At 43.7% G+C, this 18132-nt stretch overlaps 1 protein-coding gene across 1 annotated transcript in view; it reads left to right on the top strand.

Moving 5' to 3' along the window:
- Nucleotides 1-18132, top strand: part of WDPCP (WD repeat containing planar cell polarity effector) — a 380247-nt gene that overhangs the window by 50174 nt on the left and 311941 nt on the right. Inside the window, exons 3-4 of the mRNA XM_069768696.1 lie at nucleotides 9430-9474; nucleotides 10256-10306. Coding sequence (XP_069624797.1) covers nucleotides 9430-9474; nucleotides 10256-10306 — 96 coding nt within the window. The remainder of the gene's footprint in view (nucleotides 1-9429; nucleotides 9475-10255; nucleotides 10307-18132) is intronic.

The following is an 18132-nucleotide window of genomic DNA, read 5'->3' as shown; positions in this document are numbered from 1 at the left end:
CAGTTAATAGAAAGATTAAAAAAAGTTTTTTTGTTTTTTTTAATAATATCTTAAAGAGAATCTGTCAGCTAGTTTTTGCTATATAATCTGAGAACAAAATGATGTAGGGACAGTGAGCCCGATTCAAGTGATGTGCCACTCACTAGGCTGTGTGTTGCTCTTTCAATAAAATTAGTGTTTTATCATCAGGACTAGGTGTCTTGTGCCTTCCAGTCAACTGCTCTGTGTAACCCCGCCCCCAACACTGATTGGCAATTTCTTTCAGTGTACAGTGTGCTTAGAAAGCTGCCAATCAGTGGTGTGGGCGAGGTTACACAGAGCTCAGCATTCAGAGAACTGCTAGATCTGCAGCAGAGAACACAGGGATTTTATAAAAATGACAGCAAGCAGCCCAGTAAGTGACATATCGATGGACAGGGTCTCTGCCCCTACATCATACTGCTCTCAGAAACCTGCTGACAGATTCCATCAGGGAATGGTTGCTTTTGACTCTCTGTAGACAGATGATGTCAGGAGAGATAAGGAATCGGTATTTTCAATTTTGGGCTGTATATGAGAGTTAGACAAGACAGCTGCCGGCTGAGCGATCGTCCAAAAACATTGTATGGCCGACAGCTATCTACAGTGTATGGGGGCTATATGGCATGGTGATACCATAAAGGAGCTGACAGCTGTCTACAGTGTATGGGGGGCTATATGGCATGGTGATACCATAAAGGAGCTGACAGCTATCTACAGTGTATGGGGGCTATATGGCATGGTGATACCATAAAGGAGCTGACAGCTATCTACAGTGTATGGGGGGCTATATGGCATGGTGATACCATAAAGGAGCTGACAGCTATCTACAGTGTATGGTGGGCTATATGGCATGGTGATACCATAAAGGAGCTGACAGCTATCTACAGTGTATGGGGGGGCTATATGGCATGGTGATACCATAAAGGAGCTGACAGCTATCTACAGTGTATGGGGGGCTATATGGCATGGTGATACCATAAAGGAGCTGACAGCTATCTACAGTGTATGGGGGGCTATATGGCATGATGATACCATAAAGGAGTTGACAGCTGTCTACAGTGTATGGGGGGCTATATGGCATGGTGATACCATAAAGGAGCTGACAGCTATCTACAGTGTATGGGAGGCTATATGGCATGGTGATACCATAAAGGAGGCTGACAGCTATCTACAGTGTATGGGGGGCTATATGGCATGGTGATACCATAAAGGAGGCTGACAGCTATCTACAGTGTATGGGGGGCTATATGGCATGGTGATACCATAAAGGAGGCTGACAGCTATCTACAGTGTATGGGGGGCTATATGGCATGGTGATACCATAAAGGAGCTGACAGCTATCTACAGTGTATGGGAGGCTATATGGCATGGTGATACCATAAAGGAGGCTGACAGCTATCTACAGTGTATGGGGGGCTATATGGCATGGTGATACCATAAAGGAGCTGACAGCTATCTACAGTGTATGGGGGGCTATATGGCATGGTGATACCATAAAGGAGGCTGACAGCTATCTACAGTGTATGGGGGGCTATATGGCATGGTGATACCATAAAGGAGCTGACAGCTATCTACAGTGTATGGGAGGCTATATGGCATGGTGATACCATAAAGGAGGCTGACAGCTATCTACAGTGTATGGGGGGCTATATGGCATGGTGATACCATAAAGGAGGCTGACAGCTATCTACAGTGTATGGGGGGCTATATGGCATGGTGATACCATAAAGGAGCTGACAGCTATCTACAGTGTATGGGGGCTATATGGCATGGTGATACCATAAAGGAGCTGACAGCTATCTACAGTGTATGGGGGGCTATATGGCATGGTGATACCATAAAGGAGGCTGACAGCTATCTACAGTGTATGGGGGCTATATGGCATGGTGATACCATAAAGGAGCTGACAGCTATCTACAGTGTATGGGGGGCTATATGGCATGGTGATACCATAAAGGAGCTGACAGCTATCTACAGTGTATGGGGGGCTATATGGCATGGTGATACCATAAAGGAGGCTGACAGCTATCTACAGTGTATGGGGGCTATATGGCATGGTGATACCATAAAGGAGGCTGACAGCTATCTACAGTGTATGGGGGGCTATATGGCATGGTGATACCATAAAGGAGGCTGACAGCTATCTACAGTGTATGGGGGCTATATGGCATGGTGATACCATAAAGGAGGCTGACAGCTATCTACAGTGTATGGGGGCTATATGGCATGGTGATACCATAAAGGAGGCTGACAGCTATCTACAGTGTATGGGGGGCTATATGGCATGGTGATACCATAAAGGAGGCTGACAGCTATCTACAGTGTATGGGGGGCTATATGGCATGGTGATACCATAAAGGAGGCTGACAGCTATCTACAGTGTATGGGGGGCTATATGGCATGGTGATACCATAAAGGAGGCTGACAGCTATCTACAGTGTATGGGGGCTATATGGCATGGTGATACCATAAAGGAGGCTGACAGCTATCTACAGTGTATGGGGGGCTATATGGCATGGTGATACCATAAAGGAGGCTGACAGCTATCTACAGTGTATGGGGGCTATATGGCATGGTGATACCATAAAGGAGGCTGACAGCTATCTACAGTGTATGGGGGGCTATATGGCATGGTGATACCATAAAGGAGGCTGACAGCTATCTACAGTGTATGGGGGCTATATGGCATGGTGATACCATAAAGGAGGCTGACAGCTATCTACAGTGTATGGGGGGCTATATGGCATGGTGATACCATAAAGGAGGCTGACAGCTATCTACAGTGTATGGGGGCTATATGGCATGGTGATACCATAAAGGAGGCTGACAGCTATCTACAGTGTATGGGGGGCTATATGGCATGGTGATACCATAAAGGAGGCTGACGGCTATCTACAGTGTATGGGGGGCTATATGGCATGGTGATACCATAAAGGAGCTGACAGCTATCTACAGTGTATGGGGGCTATATGGCATGGTGATACCATAAAGGAGCTGACAGCTATCTACAGTGTATGGGGGGCTATATGGCATGGTGATACCATAAAGGAGGCTGACAGCTATCTACAGTGTATGGGGGCTATATGGCATGGTGATACCATAAAGGAGCTGACAGCTATCTACAGTGTATGGGGGGCTATATGGCATGGTGATACCATAAAGGAGCTGATGGCTATCTACAGTGTATGGGGGGCTATATGGCATGGTGATACCATAAAGGAGCTGACAGCTATCTACAGTGTATGGGGGCTATATGGCATGGTGATACCATAAAGGAGGCTGACAGCTATCTACAGTGTATGGGGGCTATATGGCATGGTGATACCATAAAGGAGCTGACAGCTATCTACAGTGTATGGGGGGCTATATGGCATGGTGATACCATAAAGGAGCTGACAGCTATCTACAGTGTATGGGGGGCTATATGGCATGGTGATACCATAAAGGAGCTGACAGCTATCTACAGTGTATGGGGGGCTATATGGCATGGTGATACCATAAAGGAGCTGACAGCTATCTACAGTGTATGGGGGGCTATATGGCATGATGATACCATAAAGGAGTTGACAGCTGTCTACAGTGTATGGGGGGCTATATGGCATGGTGATACCATAAAGGAGGCTGACAGCTATGTACAGTGTATGGGGGCTATATGGCATGGTGATACCATAAAGGAGCTGATGGCTATCTACAGTGTATGGGGGGCTATATGGCATGGTGATACCATAAAGGAGCTGACAGCTATCTACAGTGTATGGGGGCTATATGGCATGGTGATACCATAAAGGAGCTGATGGCTATCTACAGTGTATGGGGGGCTATATGGCATGGTGATACCATAAAGGAGGTGATGGCTATCTACAGTGTATGGGGGCTATATGGCATGGTGATACCATAAAGGAGGCTGACAGCTATCTACAGTGTATGGGGGCTATATGGCATGGTGATACCATAAAGGAGCTGACAGCTATCTACATTGTATGGGGGCTATATGGCATAGTGATACCATAAAGGAGCTGATGGCTATCTACAGTGTATGGGGGGGCTATATGGCATGGTGATACCATAAAGGAGCTGATGGCTATCTACAGTGTATGGGGGCTATATGGCATGGTGATACCATAAAGGAGGCTGACAGCTATCTACAGTGTATGGGGGGGCTATATGGCATAGTGATACCATAAAGGAGCTGACAGCTATCTACAGTGTATGGGGGCTATATGGCATGGTGATACCATAAAGGAGCTGACAGCTATCTACAGTGTATGGGGGCTATATGGCATGGTGATACCATAAAGGAGGCTGACAGCTATCTACAGTGTATGGGGGCTATATGGCATGGTGATACCATAAAGGAGCTGACAGCTATCTACATTGTATGGGGGCTATATGGCATAGTGATACCATAAAGGAGGCTGACAGCTATCTACAGTGTATGGGGGGCTATATGGCATGGTGATACCATAAAGGAGTTGACAGCTGTCTACAGTGTATGGGGGGCTATATGGCATGGTGATACCATAAAGGAGGCTGACCGCTATCTACAGTGTATGGGGGCTATATGGCATGGTGATACCATAAAGGAGCTGACAGCTATCTACAGTGTATGGGGGGCTATATGGCATGGTGATACCATAAAGGAGGCTGACCGCTATCTACAGTGTATGGGGGCTATATGGCATGGTGATACCATAAAGGAGGCTGACAGCTATCTACAGTGTATGGGGGGCTATATGGCATGGTGATACCATAAAGGAGCTGACAGCTATCTACAGTGTATGGGGGGCTATATGGCATGGTGATACCATAAAGGAGGCTGACCGCTATCTACAGTGTATGGGGGCTATATGGCATGGTGATACCATAAAGGAGGCTGACAGCTATCTACAGTGTATGGGGGGCTATATGGCATGGTGATACCATAAAGGAGCTGATGGCTATCTACAGTGTATGGGGGCTATATGGCATGGTGATACCATAAAGGAGGCTGACAGCTATCTACAGTGTATGGGGGCTATATGGCATGGTGATACCATAAAGGAGCTGATGGCTATCTACAGTGTATGGGGGGCTATATGGCATGGTGATACCATAAAGGAGCTGACAGCTATCTACATTGTATGGGGGCTATATGGCATAGTGATACCATAAAGGAGCTGACAGCTATCTACAGTGTATGGGGGGCTATATGGCATGGTGATACCATAAAGGAGCTGATGGCTATCTACAGTGTATGGGGGCTATATGGCATGGTGATACCATAAAGGAGCTGACAGCTATCTACATTGTATGGGGGCTATATGGCATGGTGATACCATAAAGGAGCTGATGGCTATCTACAGTGTATGGGGGGCTATATGGCATGGTGATACCATAAAGGAGCTGATGGCTATCTACAGTGTATGGGGGCTATATGGCATGGTGATACCATAAAGGAGCTGAATCTCATAGATTTTGTACACTTGTTGTTATTGATAAGAAATTGGGTGAATTTCTTGTTAACTCTTATCCTGTTTGCCCTGTCCTCTATACTTTGCCCAAAATTCACAAAAATCTCACATGTCCCCCAGGTAGGCCCATAGTGGCTTCCACTGGCTCTCTGCTCTCTCCGCTTGCTATGGTCCTTGAAAAGATATTATCTCCATTACTTTGCCACATTCCTTCCTTTTTACGTGACACTTCACATTTTCTGTCCGCAATTCGCGGTGTGGGAATAGTACCTGCTGAATGTTATCTTGTGACACTAGATGTCAATAGCCTGTACACTAACATTAATAACACTGATGGTATCAAGACCGTGAAATCTTTTCTGGACGATACTACTGAGTTCAGTTCAGATCGTAAGGAATTTTGTATTGCATTATTGACACTGATTCTCACCAAAAACTTCTTTTTATTTGAAGATGATTTCTTTATCCAATTGAATGGTACTGTGATGGGGAGTAACGTAGCGCCCCCATACGCTAACATTTTTATGGCTGATTTTGAATGTAAATTCGTCTACACACATGTACTCTTCCAGCAGTTCTGCCCACTCTGGAAGAGATACATAGACAATATTTTCTTGATATGGAATGGCGACCTGGATTCACTTCTTTCCTTTTATGATTCCATCAATAGGTCGGTGGACAGGCTCACGTTTTCGATACAACATGACTGTAAATCCATTTCCTTTTTGGACACGGTCACTATAAACGACGATAGATCTCTATCGACGGACCTTTTTGTGAAGCCCACTGATAAAGATAGTTTACTCTTATTTACCAGTTGTCATCCACGACACATTAAGCGGTCTCTGCCGAGATCACAGTATAGCAGGGTAAATAGGATCGTATCGGATCCGTCTCTACGCACTGTGAGACTTAACGAAATGGCATTAAAGTTTCGTAATCGGGGATATCCCGATTCATTGTTAAAGACTTCACTAGACAATATATCCTCCAATGTTCCACAACAACGTGTCAGTAGGATGGCATTCGTCAACACCTATCATCCTTTTATGCCTATGTTCCATGGCCTTATTCGAAAACACTGGTCTCTTTTAGGCCTGTCCTATCCTAGTGTTCCTGAATTCCAGGTGGCCCCTTTTATGTGCCACAAGAAACCTTCTAATCTCCGTAACTTGTTTTTTTTTTTTTTTTTTTATCAGATAAATTTTTATTGAACATAATAAATGTTATCTATTCATACAACAAAGTGCATTTGTGTTTTTCATTTTAACAAGAAAATATACCCCTTCTCCCCCCTCCCTCCTTCAGATAACCAACCCCAACTTTCCCCCCTCCTCCCCAAGAAGATCATTTTTATTACAGAGAAATTGTATTATTAACATTATTTACCACAACCTCTTAATCATTCCCATTTAGCCATGGCTGCCATAGCTTTTGAAAAAACCCCATCCTATTCCTCTTGGTATAAATGCTTTTTTCGAGCTGGACAATATGATTCACCTGTGCGGTAAATTCTCGTCTGGTTGGAGGTTCCTCCCTAATCCAGTATCTCGCAATCACTTTCCTTGCAACGAAGAGCAATCTAGCTATTGCCATTTTGGCAGTTTCATCGGCCGACAACTCCTCCACATACCCAAGTATACAAACCACTGGATCCCTGGGAATCGCACATCCATAAAGCACTCCAATTTGGTTCAACACTGCTACCCAATAAGAAAAGAGCCTGGGGCACACCCACAACATGTGGAGCATACCCGCCTCAGTCTGAGTGCACCTAGGGCACTCAGAATCCAATCTCACTCCGGCTTTGAACAACGAGTCAGGTGTCCTATAGGCCCTATTAACCACATACAATTGCGAGAGCCTCCCAGGCTCACTCATTGACAATTTAGGTATGTATTCCAGAATAGACCCCCATTTGTCATCGTCTATTTCCCCCAGTTCGGCCTCCCATTTTCCTCTAGCTTTAATCGGGTAATCCTCCAAGAATGTGTGTAGTAAATCCCCATATATTTCCGATATAGCCCCCTTTGTTCCATTGTTATTTAGAATACAGTCTAACATGAGATCTTTCTGAACCACTATGGGCTCCGTAACTTGTTAGTTTCAGCTGATGTTGGCAGTTCTAAATTGGTGACTAGACAAACTTTTTTGGCTACAGCCCGTAAAGGCACATTCCCATGCCTACATTGCCTGCAGTGTTCCAATATAACTAGGGGCGACACGTTTACCCATCCCAGATCTGGCAAAAGGTTTCCTATTCGTGGCTATTTTAGCTGCGATTCCACTTTTGTAGTGTATCTCATAAAGTGTCCGTGCGGTCTCGGATATGTTGGTGAGACTACCCAACATATCCGAGACCGTATTTCACAACACAAATCCACTATCAGGTGCAATAAATTACTCCTACCCGTACCAGCTCATTTTGTTTCACATAATCATACCATAGCACAGCTGCGTTACCAGATTATCGATACTGTTCCCATTATGAGGAGAGGTGGCAATAGGATCCTGAAATTAAAGCAAAGGGAGGCCTATTGGATTCATGTGCTCCAGACCCTGGAGCCTTATGGTCTTAATAGAGAGTATGAGACCTTCTATTGATTCCAGTGGTCCATATGTCTCTATGCTGGGATTGAGGCCAGGTTGACCTCTATATGTTTATCCCCTTTTACCTATTATCTATTCTGACAGATATCTACAGTGTATGGGGGGCTTTAGGACATGGTGATACCATAAAGGAGCTGACAGCTATCTACAGTGTATGGGGGGCTTTAGGACATGGTGATACCATAAAGGAGCTGACAGCTATCTACAGTGTATGGGGGGCTTTAGGACATAGTGATACCATAAAGCAGGGGTCCCCAACTCCAGTCCTCAAGGCCCACCAACATGTCATGTTTTCAGGATTTCCTTAGTCTTGCCCAGGTAATAATTGCATCACCTGTGCAATGCAAAGGAAATCCTGAAAACATGACCTGTTGGTGGGCCTTGAGGACTGGAGTTGGGGACCCCTGCCATAAAGGAGCTGACAGCTATATACAGTGTATGGGGGGCTTTAGGACATGGTGATACCATAAAGGAGCTGACAGCTATATACAGTGTATGGGGGGCTTTAGGACATGGTGATACCATAAAGGAGGATCCTCCAAATGAGTTCCTTTTGTGAGCCAAATTTACCCTTTAAGTTTGCTTTTCCTCTGCAGTCTGACACCCAATAATTTATACGGTCACCATGTATTATCTCACTTTATTTGGGGCCGCTCTACATCACGGCTTTGTCAGGACATGCTGGGAGTTGTAGTTTGCTGGGGAGTCACTTGTATAATTGATATAAACCATTTACGAGTAGATCCTTTTCATTGAGACCTTCTGCTGGGACTCAGCAATGCTGAGGGTGTAAGGACAGTCGTTACGGATGTCATCTCTCGGCCATCCCTGACCGTGGGATCCAGTTTGCATTTCAAACAGCTTTTTGGAAATATAATTTCACAAAACAGTAAGAACGGGTGTCCCTCACTTATTTCATCCCCCCGGTAATGGTGCACGGGAACTCCCACCACCAGAAGTAACCCAGATTGCTCCGTCAGGCCCAGTTATCGGCGCCGTCTTACTCCACCGCCGCCGTGGGAGCAGCGGCTCCATGCTGAGCGAATCCACAACCCTTCCAGCAGAGATCAAATGTTAATTTATTGTTAAATTAAAATCAGACTCGGAAGATACCGGGAACAATTTCTTACATTGTTGTTATGAGTTCAGAGGAAGTATTGATGTGGAAAAAGAATTTAATGGCATTTGCTAGAGAGCTGTGTTAAACCAATTGAGTGTAGCTGATACGCGGCACCGAGCGGTGTACGGCACGTCTGGCTGACATCAAGTGCTTCCAGCGCCCTGTACAAATGTTTTTATGGCTTTTTTTTCTTACTTTCTTTTTCTTTTTCCTTTTTTTTTATACCAGATGAAGATCTTGGAGTACATCATTATCACGAAAAGAAGGAATCGGGTAATGTCAATATTTCTTAATGTTCTACTTAAACGTTGGCAAGCAAGCCTGCAATAAGTGCCGCCTGGAAACAAGCAGAAGGGAAATCAGAATCAGTATCAGAAATTCCATATTTTCTGTTAAACCTTATCCTGTTTGGTAAATGGCTCCAGCTAAGGTGCATATTACACCTTCTATTCCCACAGTTGGCTTTTGGGTAAGGCCTATCCCTCTCTTCTGGACGGATGACTGCTAGCTTCATTTGGCAATTTCAGGATTGCTTTTAGCGTGTTGCAATAGACATGTAGTGCCAGTTCTCATCTTACAGGCAAACATTGATTCATCTGATAGTTGGCGGCTTTGTTTTTTCCTCTATATATTCCATGTTTTCCCTGTAGAGGGCATTACACGCCCAGAAGAAGCCAACGGATGACATCTGCAGCGGGGATCTGAAATAGGCATTTCAGAAGTAAATGATCAATTTTCTTTATCTGATTAATTGGGTTAATCCTAGAAGTTTTACAAAGGGCCAAGGGGTCCCTACGGCTAAAGTTGCTCCTTGTTCCGGGCCGGAGCGGAGCACAGGTTCGTCCCTTGTCCTGTGTCTGCAGCCACTAAGGTCCTGGTGACAGACCGGCTCTGGTCGCAGGTCCTGCTCGGATGTGATCACACTGGAAGCTTGCAGTAAAGACTTGGCAATGTATCCAGGGGTCACTTCCTAAATCACCAAGCTTGATTAGTATGATAAGACGTCTTGTGTTCCCGGTGGTGCCGGTGACCGTATTCTCTCGTTTTCTTTCAGCTCCTCACCCGGAGTACGGATACCTGGAGGAGCGACAGCAGCTTTCTGAATGTAAGGACGACTAGGAATCATTGCGCCACTTATGTATTCCGCACACGGCGCCCAGAAACTTCTATCTGACATTCCCGGCTGTGGTGGCAGCTCCTCTCTCCTTCCCTATTGTCTCTCCGCCTTGTTCCCCATACTCGGAGATTGCAATAGGCAATGTAAAGAAGGCGCTCGGGTTTGGGGGGATATGCAGATACTTATTTGGCAGTCATCTTCATTACTAGCTCAAAAAGGCTGCCTGTGTGTCTTATAGATATAGCAAGGTCCATATTGTCATTTCTTGGTTTTACATAGGACTGCAGTCACCTGCTTGATTATTAGCTCCCCATTTTAGTGAAATACCAGCTTTCCGATCATCTGTATACATCCACCATGCTTGTGTTTTTTTTATTTTTGAAATCGAAGTGGAAAAAAAAAGTAAAATAAAAACACCACTTATTGCATATTAATAGAGCGTTTTTTATGTTTAAAATAATCCTGAAAAATAAATTTAAAGAAAAACAATAGGAAATAAAAACATGTCACCAACCATAATAAAGAGATCACTAGATAAATCACAGCTGTCACCAAAGAACCGTATATAATACATCACACTGCAATAATGCAGGCGGACGCTACACGGTATATGGACATTGTATACAATAAGGCCACGATCAGTATTTGGTCAGTATTTTACATCAGTATCTGTAAGCCAAAACCAGGAGTGGGTGATAAATGCAGAAGTGGTGAGTGTTTCTATTATACTTTCCCTCCTGATTTTACTGCTTGATTGTAAACTTTGTTGCCCCCATTCACACCTCATGGGTCAAAGCCTGGCAAGCCACACGTGGGAGTACGGCATTTCTAAATTACTAGTGGCACGACAACTACTGAGCTGTCACAGGGAGAGTTTTTGTTTTTTCCTCCCTTAAGGTATATTTGTAAAGAAATAATTGTAATCAAGTTTGCAATTAACGAATGAAAAATAATATTTTGGAAATATTGTCCGCATTTATAAGGAAGATTTCAGATAAAAGTATTTGTGATTTATTCCGATCTTCATACAGTAGTAATTATTATATTGGTAATACTGATAATTACTTCTAGTTGATGTAACATTTCAGTTTTCCGGACCTTTCACATCTTTATAACAGTAGGTTTGGGTCGGGCAGAATCCTGCTGCTGTGTTACATGCTTTTTACTGACAGATCTGCAGCACTTTTTGCATCTTCTTATAGAATCACCGACAGACCCATAAACCTGCAATGTTTTTTTTTTTGCAACCATTGTATTAAATGTGAAATCTATGAAAATCTGCAACAAGTCTACTAAGGGGAGATTGATATAAATTAGAACATTGCTCAACGGTGAAAGTACTTAAGGCTATGCTCAAATGCATCGTTTTTTGGTGCTTTTTTTTTATTCTGCAGCCAAAACCTGGTCTCTTGGCAGGAAAAATGCTGCGTTCAAGAAAAACATTTTTTTCAGCATTTTTGACAAGTTTTTTTGGGTGCAGATTACATGTGCGCTTTGTTCACAGTCCATGTTTAATAAAAGTTGGTTTCATTCACCAAAACCCTGTTTTTTGCAGAGTTTTTCCAGCCATCAAAAAAAGCAATTAGAAAGTAAAAAAAAAAAAAAAAACGCTGCAAGATTATAATAAAAAAAACCCCAGCAGTATTCCAATTCAGTTTGGAAAAAACCCCAAACATGTGCATAAGACTTGTGAAATCTTACAGCTCTTGCTGGTATTGAAAAAAAGCAGATTTTAATTTGCATTTAGAAACTAAGCAAAAACGCAACGTGTGAACATAGGCTAACTGTTTTTTTCCTGGTAGTTTTTTTTTTTTTTTTACACATAAGCATGGTATTTAAATCTAGTACAAGCAAACCTACTAGTAATAAAAAGATTAATTACTACAATTGCTAACAGATCATTTGTACAGAACTACATTTGCCAGGAAGGAAAAGAAGAGTGATACAAACTCGAGAAACAACAAAGCCTGCCGGCCGGCGAGTAGCGGGGCCCCTAATAAGATGGATCAGGTGACACTTTGTGTTTTGTAGTGTCGGTGAGCGGCCGGCCCTACCCTTGTGATGCACGGCTCCCACCGTACTCATTCATTCTCTTGCAAGAGATGTTTTTGTCTCTTGTTGTACCGCTGAGTGCTGCACTCCTGCTCTAATCTCTCCTTTAATGGAGATTCCAAACTCTTTAGGTATGGCAATAAGACCCGAACAATCTCCAGCAGGATTTTTATCACACTGTTCTGCTTCAGTAAGGAGTATCAAGGCAAGCGTGGAAAACAAATTGCACGAGGCACAGCTGAAAAAAAAAGCCTGTTCATTTTCCTGTCTTATTTCCGTGGCACATGTAGGGTTTTGTATCTACATACGTTCACCTGTCGAGAAAAATCCATGATAGGTTTATATGGCTTTTTTTTTTAAACATTTTTTTATTGCCGTGTTATTCACCCGTCTTATATTTTGCAATTTTTCCTGTTAAACAATACTAAAGAATAATATAAGGACTTCTTAAAGGGAATGTCTCATCAGAAAATGAACTACTACTAACAGGTTTTTATGTTAAATGTATTTTCTTTTGAATTTTATTATTTTATTTTTTTTTTACATTTTTCCATACCACTACGTTTTATTGACAATGTCCCTTAGGTCTTGTATTAGACTCGTGCTCCCTGTTCTGAAAAGATGACTTTTCAGCAGACTCATTACCACTGTAGACAGTATTACAGTGACAGTCTAAGATTAGGTCTGTTGACCAGTGTAAAAATTGCATGATTTTAGTTTTTTCTTAGATAGTGACATGAAAGTAAAAAAAAAAAAAAAAATATTATAAAAAAATTAATGACAAGTAATCAATAGCGACCAGTGTAACAGTTGTTACCCATTAAGTGGAGAGTTCGCTTTATAAACTGGAATATCCTGGGTGGGTCAGTATTATGAGAGATGCTTTTTATTTTCTGATGTATTTCTAGATGACACCTTGCTCATCAATAAATGTTAATCATTAAATCTCCTGTATTACCATTACTAGTATATTATAATGTTCACATCTGGTTATACAGAGGACCTGCCACCCGGTCAATTTGGGCAGTTTTTGGTCTTATTTTATTCCCTATGATCGCCTGAGGATTCTCTTGTTTTTTTTTTAATTAGCCATATGGATACAGAGAAATAGATAATCAGAATATTCAGAGGACCGAGCAGATAAAGTAAGAGCACAAACTGATCGCTTTTGACTTTATATGTTTTCCCTTAGTTTGTTCTATATGTAAAATACATTTTCTTTCTACTATTGGAGGTTACCTGTCCCATTGCTCATGAGTTAGAATAACGCATAGTGCATTGATTTGTAAGCCATCTTGAAAATCATTATTATCTGCCGCACATCTCTCTGTGTAAACAGGTAATGTGCTGCCGATAAGATGTATTCTCTGCACACAGAATTATCATATTATTGGTTCGCTCACATCTACGTATATAAAGAAGCCGAGATTCTCAGCCATAAAAGTTGGAGCGTGTTTTTTCCTCACCTAGCATCTGTATGATATGCGTGTTCAATCCTTATGCAATGCGTTTTAGCATGAGCATTTACATACAGAAATGCTGGCATTTGGATCTAGTTTTTGAACTAATAAAACAATCTCTTGTACAGAAAGATGATAGCAAGAAATATGTCAGTGAGATATATAGTTAGTGCATGTGTAGCTTACTGTACATGTAATTAGCTGATAAATAAAGAAATAGCAGGAAAAATGTCCTAATAACACCAACCCTCAGCCGCCCCAGAAATGTCGCATCCATTAGATGCTCCATTTCTGGCTCTTAGCCATGGGCTCTTTCCGATTGCCCTGGTGCATTGGCAATTGGGGTAATGATTTTGGGGTTGAAGTCAGCTTTGTAATGTCAGCTGACATCAAGCCCAGAGGTTAGTAATGGAGAAGCGTCTATAAGACACCCTCGCAACTGTCCGTGTGCGCTGGCAGCCGTGCTGAGCAGTCACATTACTGATGTCACCGGTCAGCACTGCATCTGGATGTAGCAGAGTCGGATGGATTTACGGCGGACTCCTTTGGATTATTAGATTTTTTTAAATTAAATGGGTAAAAGAAGGTCCGGGAGTGTTTTGTACAAATAAAGGAATTTTCTCTGGACTAACCACGTGGCTTGATGTCAGCAAACATTACACAGCTGATGTCAACTCCAAAACAATTACTCTGCTTGCCAACTCACCATGGCAAGTGGGAAGAGCCAAGGCTAGACGCCAGAATTGGCGCATCTAATGGATGTGCCATTTCTGGGGCTGAGAGCTGGTGTTATTAGTCTGAGGGGGGACCAATATCTATGACCCTTTCACAGCTTATTAGTATTGACCCACAGCTGTCTGCTTAGCTTTTGCTGATACTAAAAATAAGGCGGGACCCCATGTCTTTTTTTTTTTTGTGTGGTCCTCCTTTTTAATACCCAGTAAAGGCTAAGCAGTCAGCTGTGAGCTGTTATTAATAGGCTGGGAAGCTTCATGGATATTGGCCTCTTAGGGCTCTTTTTCATTTGCGAGATAAACGTCCGTGTCTCGCATGTGAAAACCAAGCTCTGGCGCCGGCACTTGGGAGCGGAGCGTGCGGCCGCATAGCAACACATGGAGCCGCACGCTCCGCTCTGGAGTGCCGGCGCCAGAGCTTGGTTTTCACATGCGAGACACGGACGTGTTTCTCGCAAATGGAAAAGAGCCCTTGGAATAATACCAGCCCTCAGCTGTCTACTTTCCCTCAGCTGGTAAGTAAGTAAGTGGGATCCCACCCATGTTTTTCATTTAATTTTATATTTATTAGCTGTGCATGTACAGTAAACGACACACACAAAGCATTGTTATATATCTCTCTGACATATTTCTATCAATGATGTTCCCACTGTGAATGTGTTAGGGCAGTGAGAATCTGGAATTGCTTGCCTGAGGAGGTGGTGATGGCGAACTCAGTCGAGGGGTTCAAGAGAGGCCTGGATGTCTTCCTGGAGCAGAACAATATTGTATCATACAATTATTAGGTTCTGTAGAAGGACGTAGATCTGGGGATTTATTATGATGGAATATAGGCTGAACTGGATGGACAAATGTCTTTTTTCGGCCTTACTAACTTTGTTACTATGTATGTTATGTAATGTACTGTACTCGGCTGATGAAATGTTGGGTTTCCCATGAGATGGGTGTGCTGTGCGATTGACTTGCACTGGTGAGTCTCAGCCGTTTTACGCAGCCATACGCACCATGCTGCAATTTTTTTTCCTCTCCTCAATTAAAGTTGAGGGAAAAACTCGCAGATGATCACTGCCTGATTTAATAACATTGGTGCAAGTAAAATGCAATTTATTTATTTTTCTCACATTGCACTCACTGATTTTATGCGCAGATGTGAACGTACCCTAACAGTGATTCTGCGCATGTAGGATTCTGGCCGCCCAGTAAATGACCGGCGATTTTCTTGCATGTAGCCAATTGGTGATCATTTAATGGTCTGGATTATACCATGGAAACCTGCCATAAATTCCACTTCCATGACAGTGGGGATAAAGTTGTGCATCCAGTAAATTTGCTCACATCAGCTGCTCACCCCATTGCGCTTACAATCTTTTTTTCCCTGATCACCGCCATACGCACTGAATACTGAATGAAGCCACTTACACCGCTATGTTTAAGTAGTGTGTGTGGGATCTGTAGTCCTCCAAAAAATAAGAATAAAATATGTAATCGATGGAATAAATCCATGACTCTGCAGGTTGTAGTATAACCAGTGAGACACCATGAGCTTTATACATTCCACCTTGGTCACTTTATGTAATCGGGCTTCCATACAGCAATGCCAGTTTTGTTTTTTTTCCCAGTATTTAGTAATCCAATATGGCATATGGAGGTTGTCTCTTTGCCCTAATGGGGAACAGGAAACACAGAGAGGTTAAAAGGACCTCCCACTTGCCTGTGTCTTTCCTGTTCCCCATGGGACAGGGAGAGGTTCCGTCTGCTGTAGTGACCGGCGACTGCAGTACCTCGTGACAGGCTTTGCCTGTGTAGCCGGGCAGCTGGTAGTTGCTCCTCGCCTCTTCCGGTGCTGCTCCCGTCGTCCCGTGTGTGGGCACCTCGGGACCTCTCCTGGCCTTCCCGTGCTCCCAAGAGGGCAAAGCAGGCCAGGGATCCCTAGCCGGGGTCCTCCCTGAGTTCCCCGGCTTCTTCCCCTCCGTGCTCGGCTCGGCGTTCCGGAAGTGACGTCACTTCCGGTTCTCGCGTTCCTGCTGGAGCGCATCGACTTCCGGATTTCGCCGGCCAGCGTGTCAGGCCTGCGCAGCGGCGTCGCTGACACATGGACCCAAGAGGGGGAAGGGGAATATACCATGCTGGAGGCAGGTGCTGGTGATGGACCACTATAAAAACCCTGCAGAAGTCACCACTGAGGTAAGACTGAATCTCCCTCAGTATGCATGGCACTTCATGCCCTGCGTCTGCAGAGCCCAGCGCTGCCCCTGCTACAGTGAGTGTATGCAGGGATTGGGTCCGGAAGGTAGTGATTATTAGGGGGATCTCATGTCCTCACTCCTCTCTTCCTTTCATTTTAGGGAGAAAAGTCTGCCCCCAAAGCCGCCTATAGAAAGAATTGCCCGGTCTGTAATACCAAATTCCCTCCTCTATGGGATAAAAAAACTCTGCCAGCCATGCACTGACAGGATAGCGAAAGCCGAGCAACCGTCTCTATTAGATGAAATACGCTCTCTCTTGAAACAGGAAGTGCAATCTTCCTTCGCAGCTTTTACTCCTCCACCCCCACCTCCGCCACCACATTCTCCAGCTAAAAAGAGGATAATGCAGATCGTGGACTCTGATTCTGAATCAGACCTCTCTCATACCTCGTCCGCTGGATGGGAGGATCCGGTTTCACCCAAGGCTGAGGCCAGGAAATACCTCTTCTCCTCAGAATATATTGAGGATCTAGTGTCCGCTGTTCGTAACACCATGGGACTGGAGGAGGAATCTGAACCCCAGTCCATCCAGGATCAAATGTTTGGTGGGCTTAGATCGGAGAAAAGGTTGGGTTCCCGGTACACGCTAATATTCTTAGTATGATAGATCAGGAATGGGAACTACCAGAGAAACGCCTCAGCACCGCCTCGGAAATGAAACATACAGTTAGGGCCAGAAATATTTGGACAGTGACACAATTTTCGCGAGTTGGGCTCTGCATGCCACCACATTGGATTTGAAATGAAACCTCTACAACAGAATTCAAGTGCAGATTGTAACGTTTAATTTGAAGGGTTGAACAAAAATATCTGATAGAAAATGTAGGAATTGTACACATTTCTTTACAAACACTCCACATTTTAGGAGGTCAAAAGTAATTGGACAAATAAACATAACCCAAACAAAATATTTTTATTTTCAATATTTTGTTGCCAATCCTTTGGAGGCAATCACTGCCTTAAGTCTGGAACCCATGGACATCACCAAACGCTGGGTTTCCTCCTTCTTAATGCTTTGCCAGGCCTTTACAGCCGCAGCCTTCAGGTCTTGCTTGTTTGTGGGTCTTTCCGTCTTAAGTCTGGATTTGAGCAAGTGAAATGCATGCTCAATTGGGTTTAGATCTGGAGATTGACTTGGCCATTGCAGAATGTTCCACTTTTTGGCACTCATGAACTCCTGGGTAGCTTTGGATGTATGCTTGGGGTCATTGTCCATCTGTACTATGAAGCGCCGTCCAATCAACTTTGCAGCATTTGGCTGAATCTGGGCTGAAAGTATATCCCGGTACACTTCAGAATTCATCCAGCTACTCTTGTCTGCT

This window comes from Ranitomeya imitator, chromosome 5 (genome assembly GCF_032444005.1).
Source record: "Ranitomeya imitator isolate aRanImi1 chromosome 5, aRanImi1.pri, whole genome shotgun sequence".
Taxonomy (NCBI): Eukaryota; Metazoa; Chordata; class Amphibia; order Anura; family Dendrobatidae; genus Ranitomeya; species Ranitomeya imitator.
This window is presented reverse-complemented; position numbering and strand designations above follow the sequence as displayed.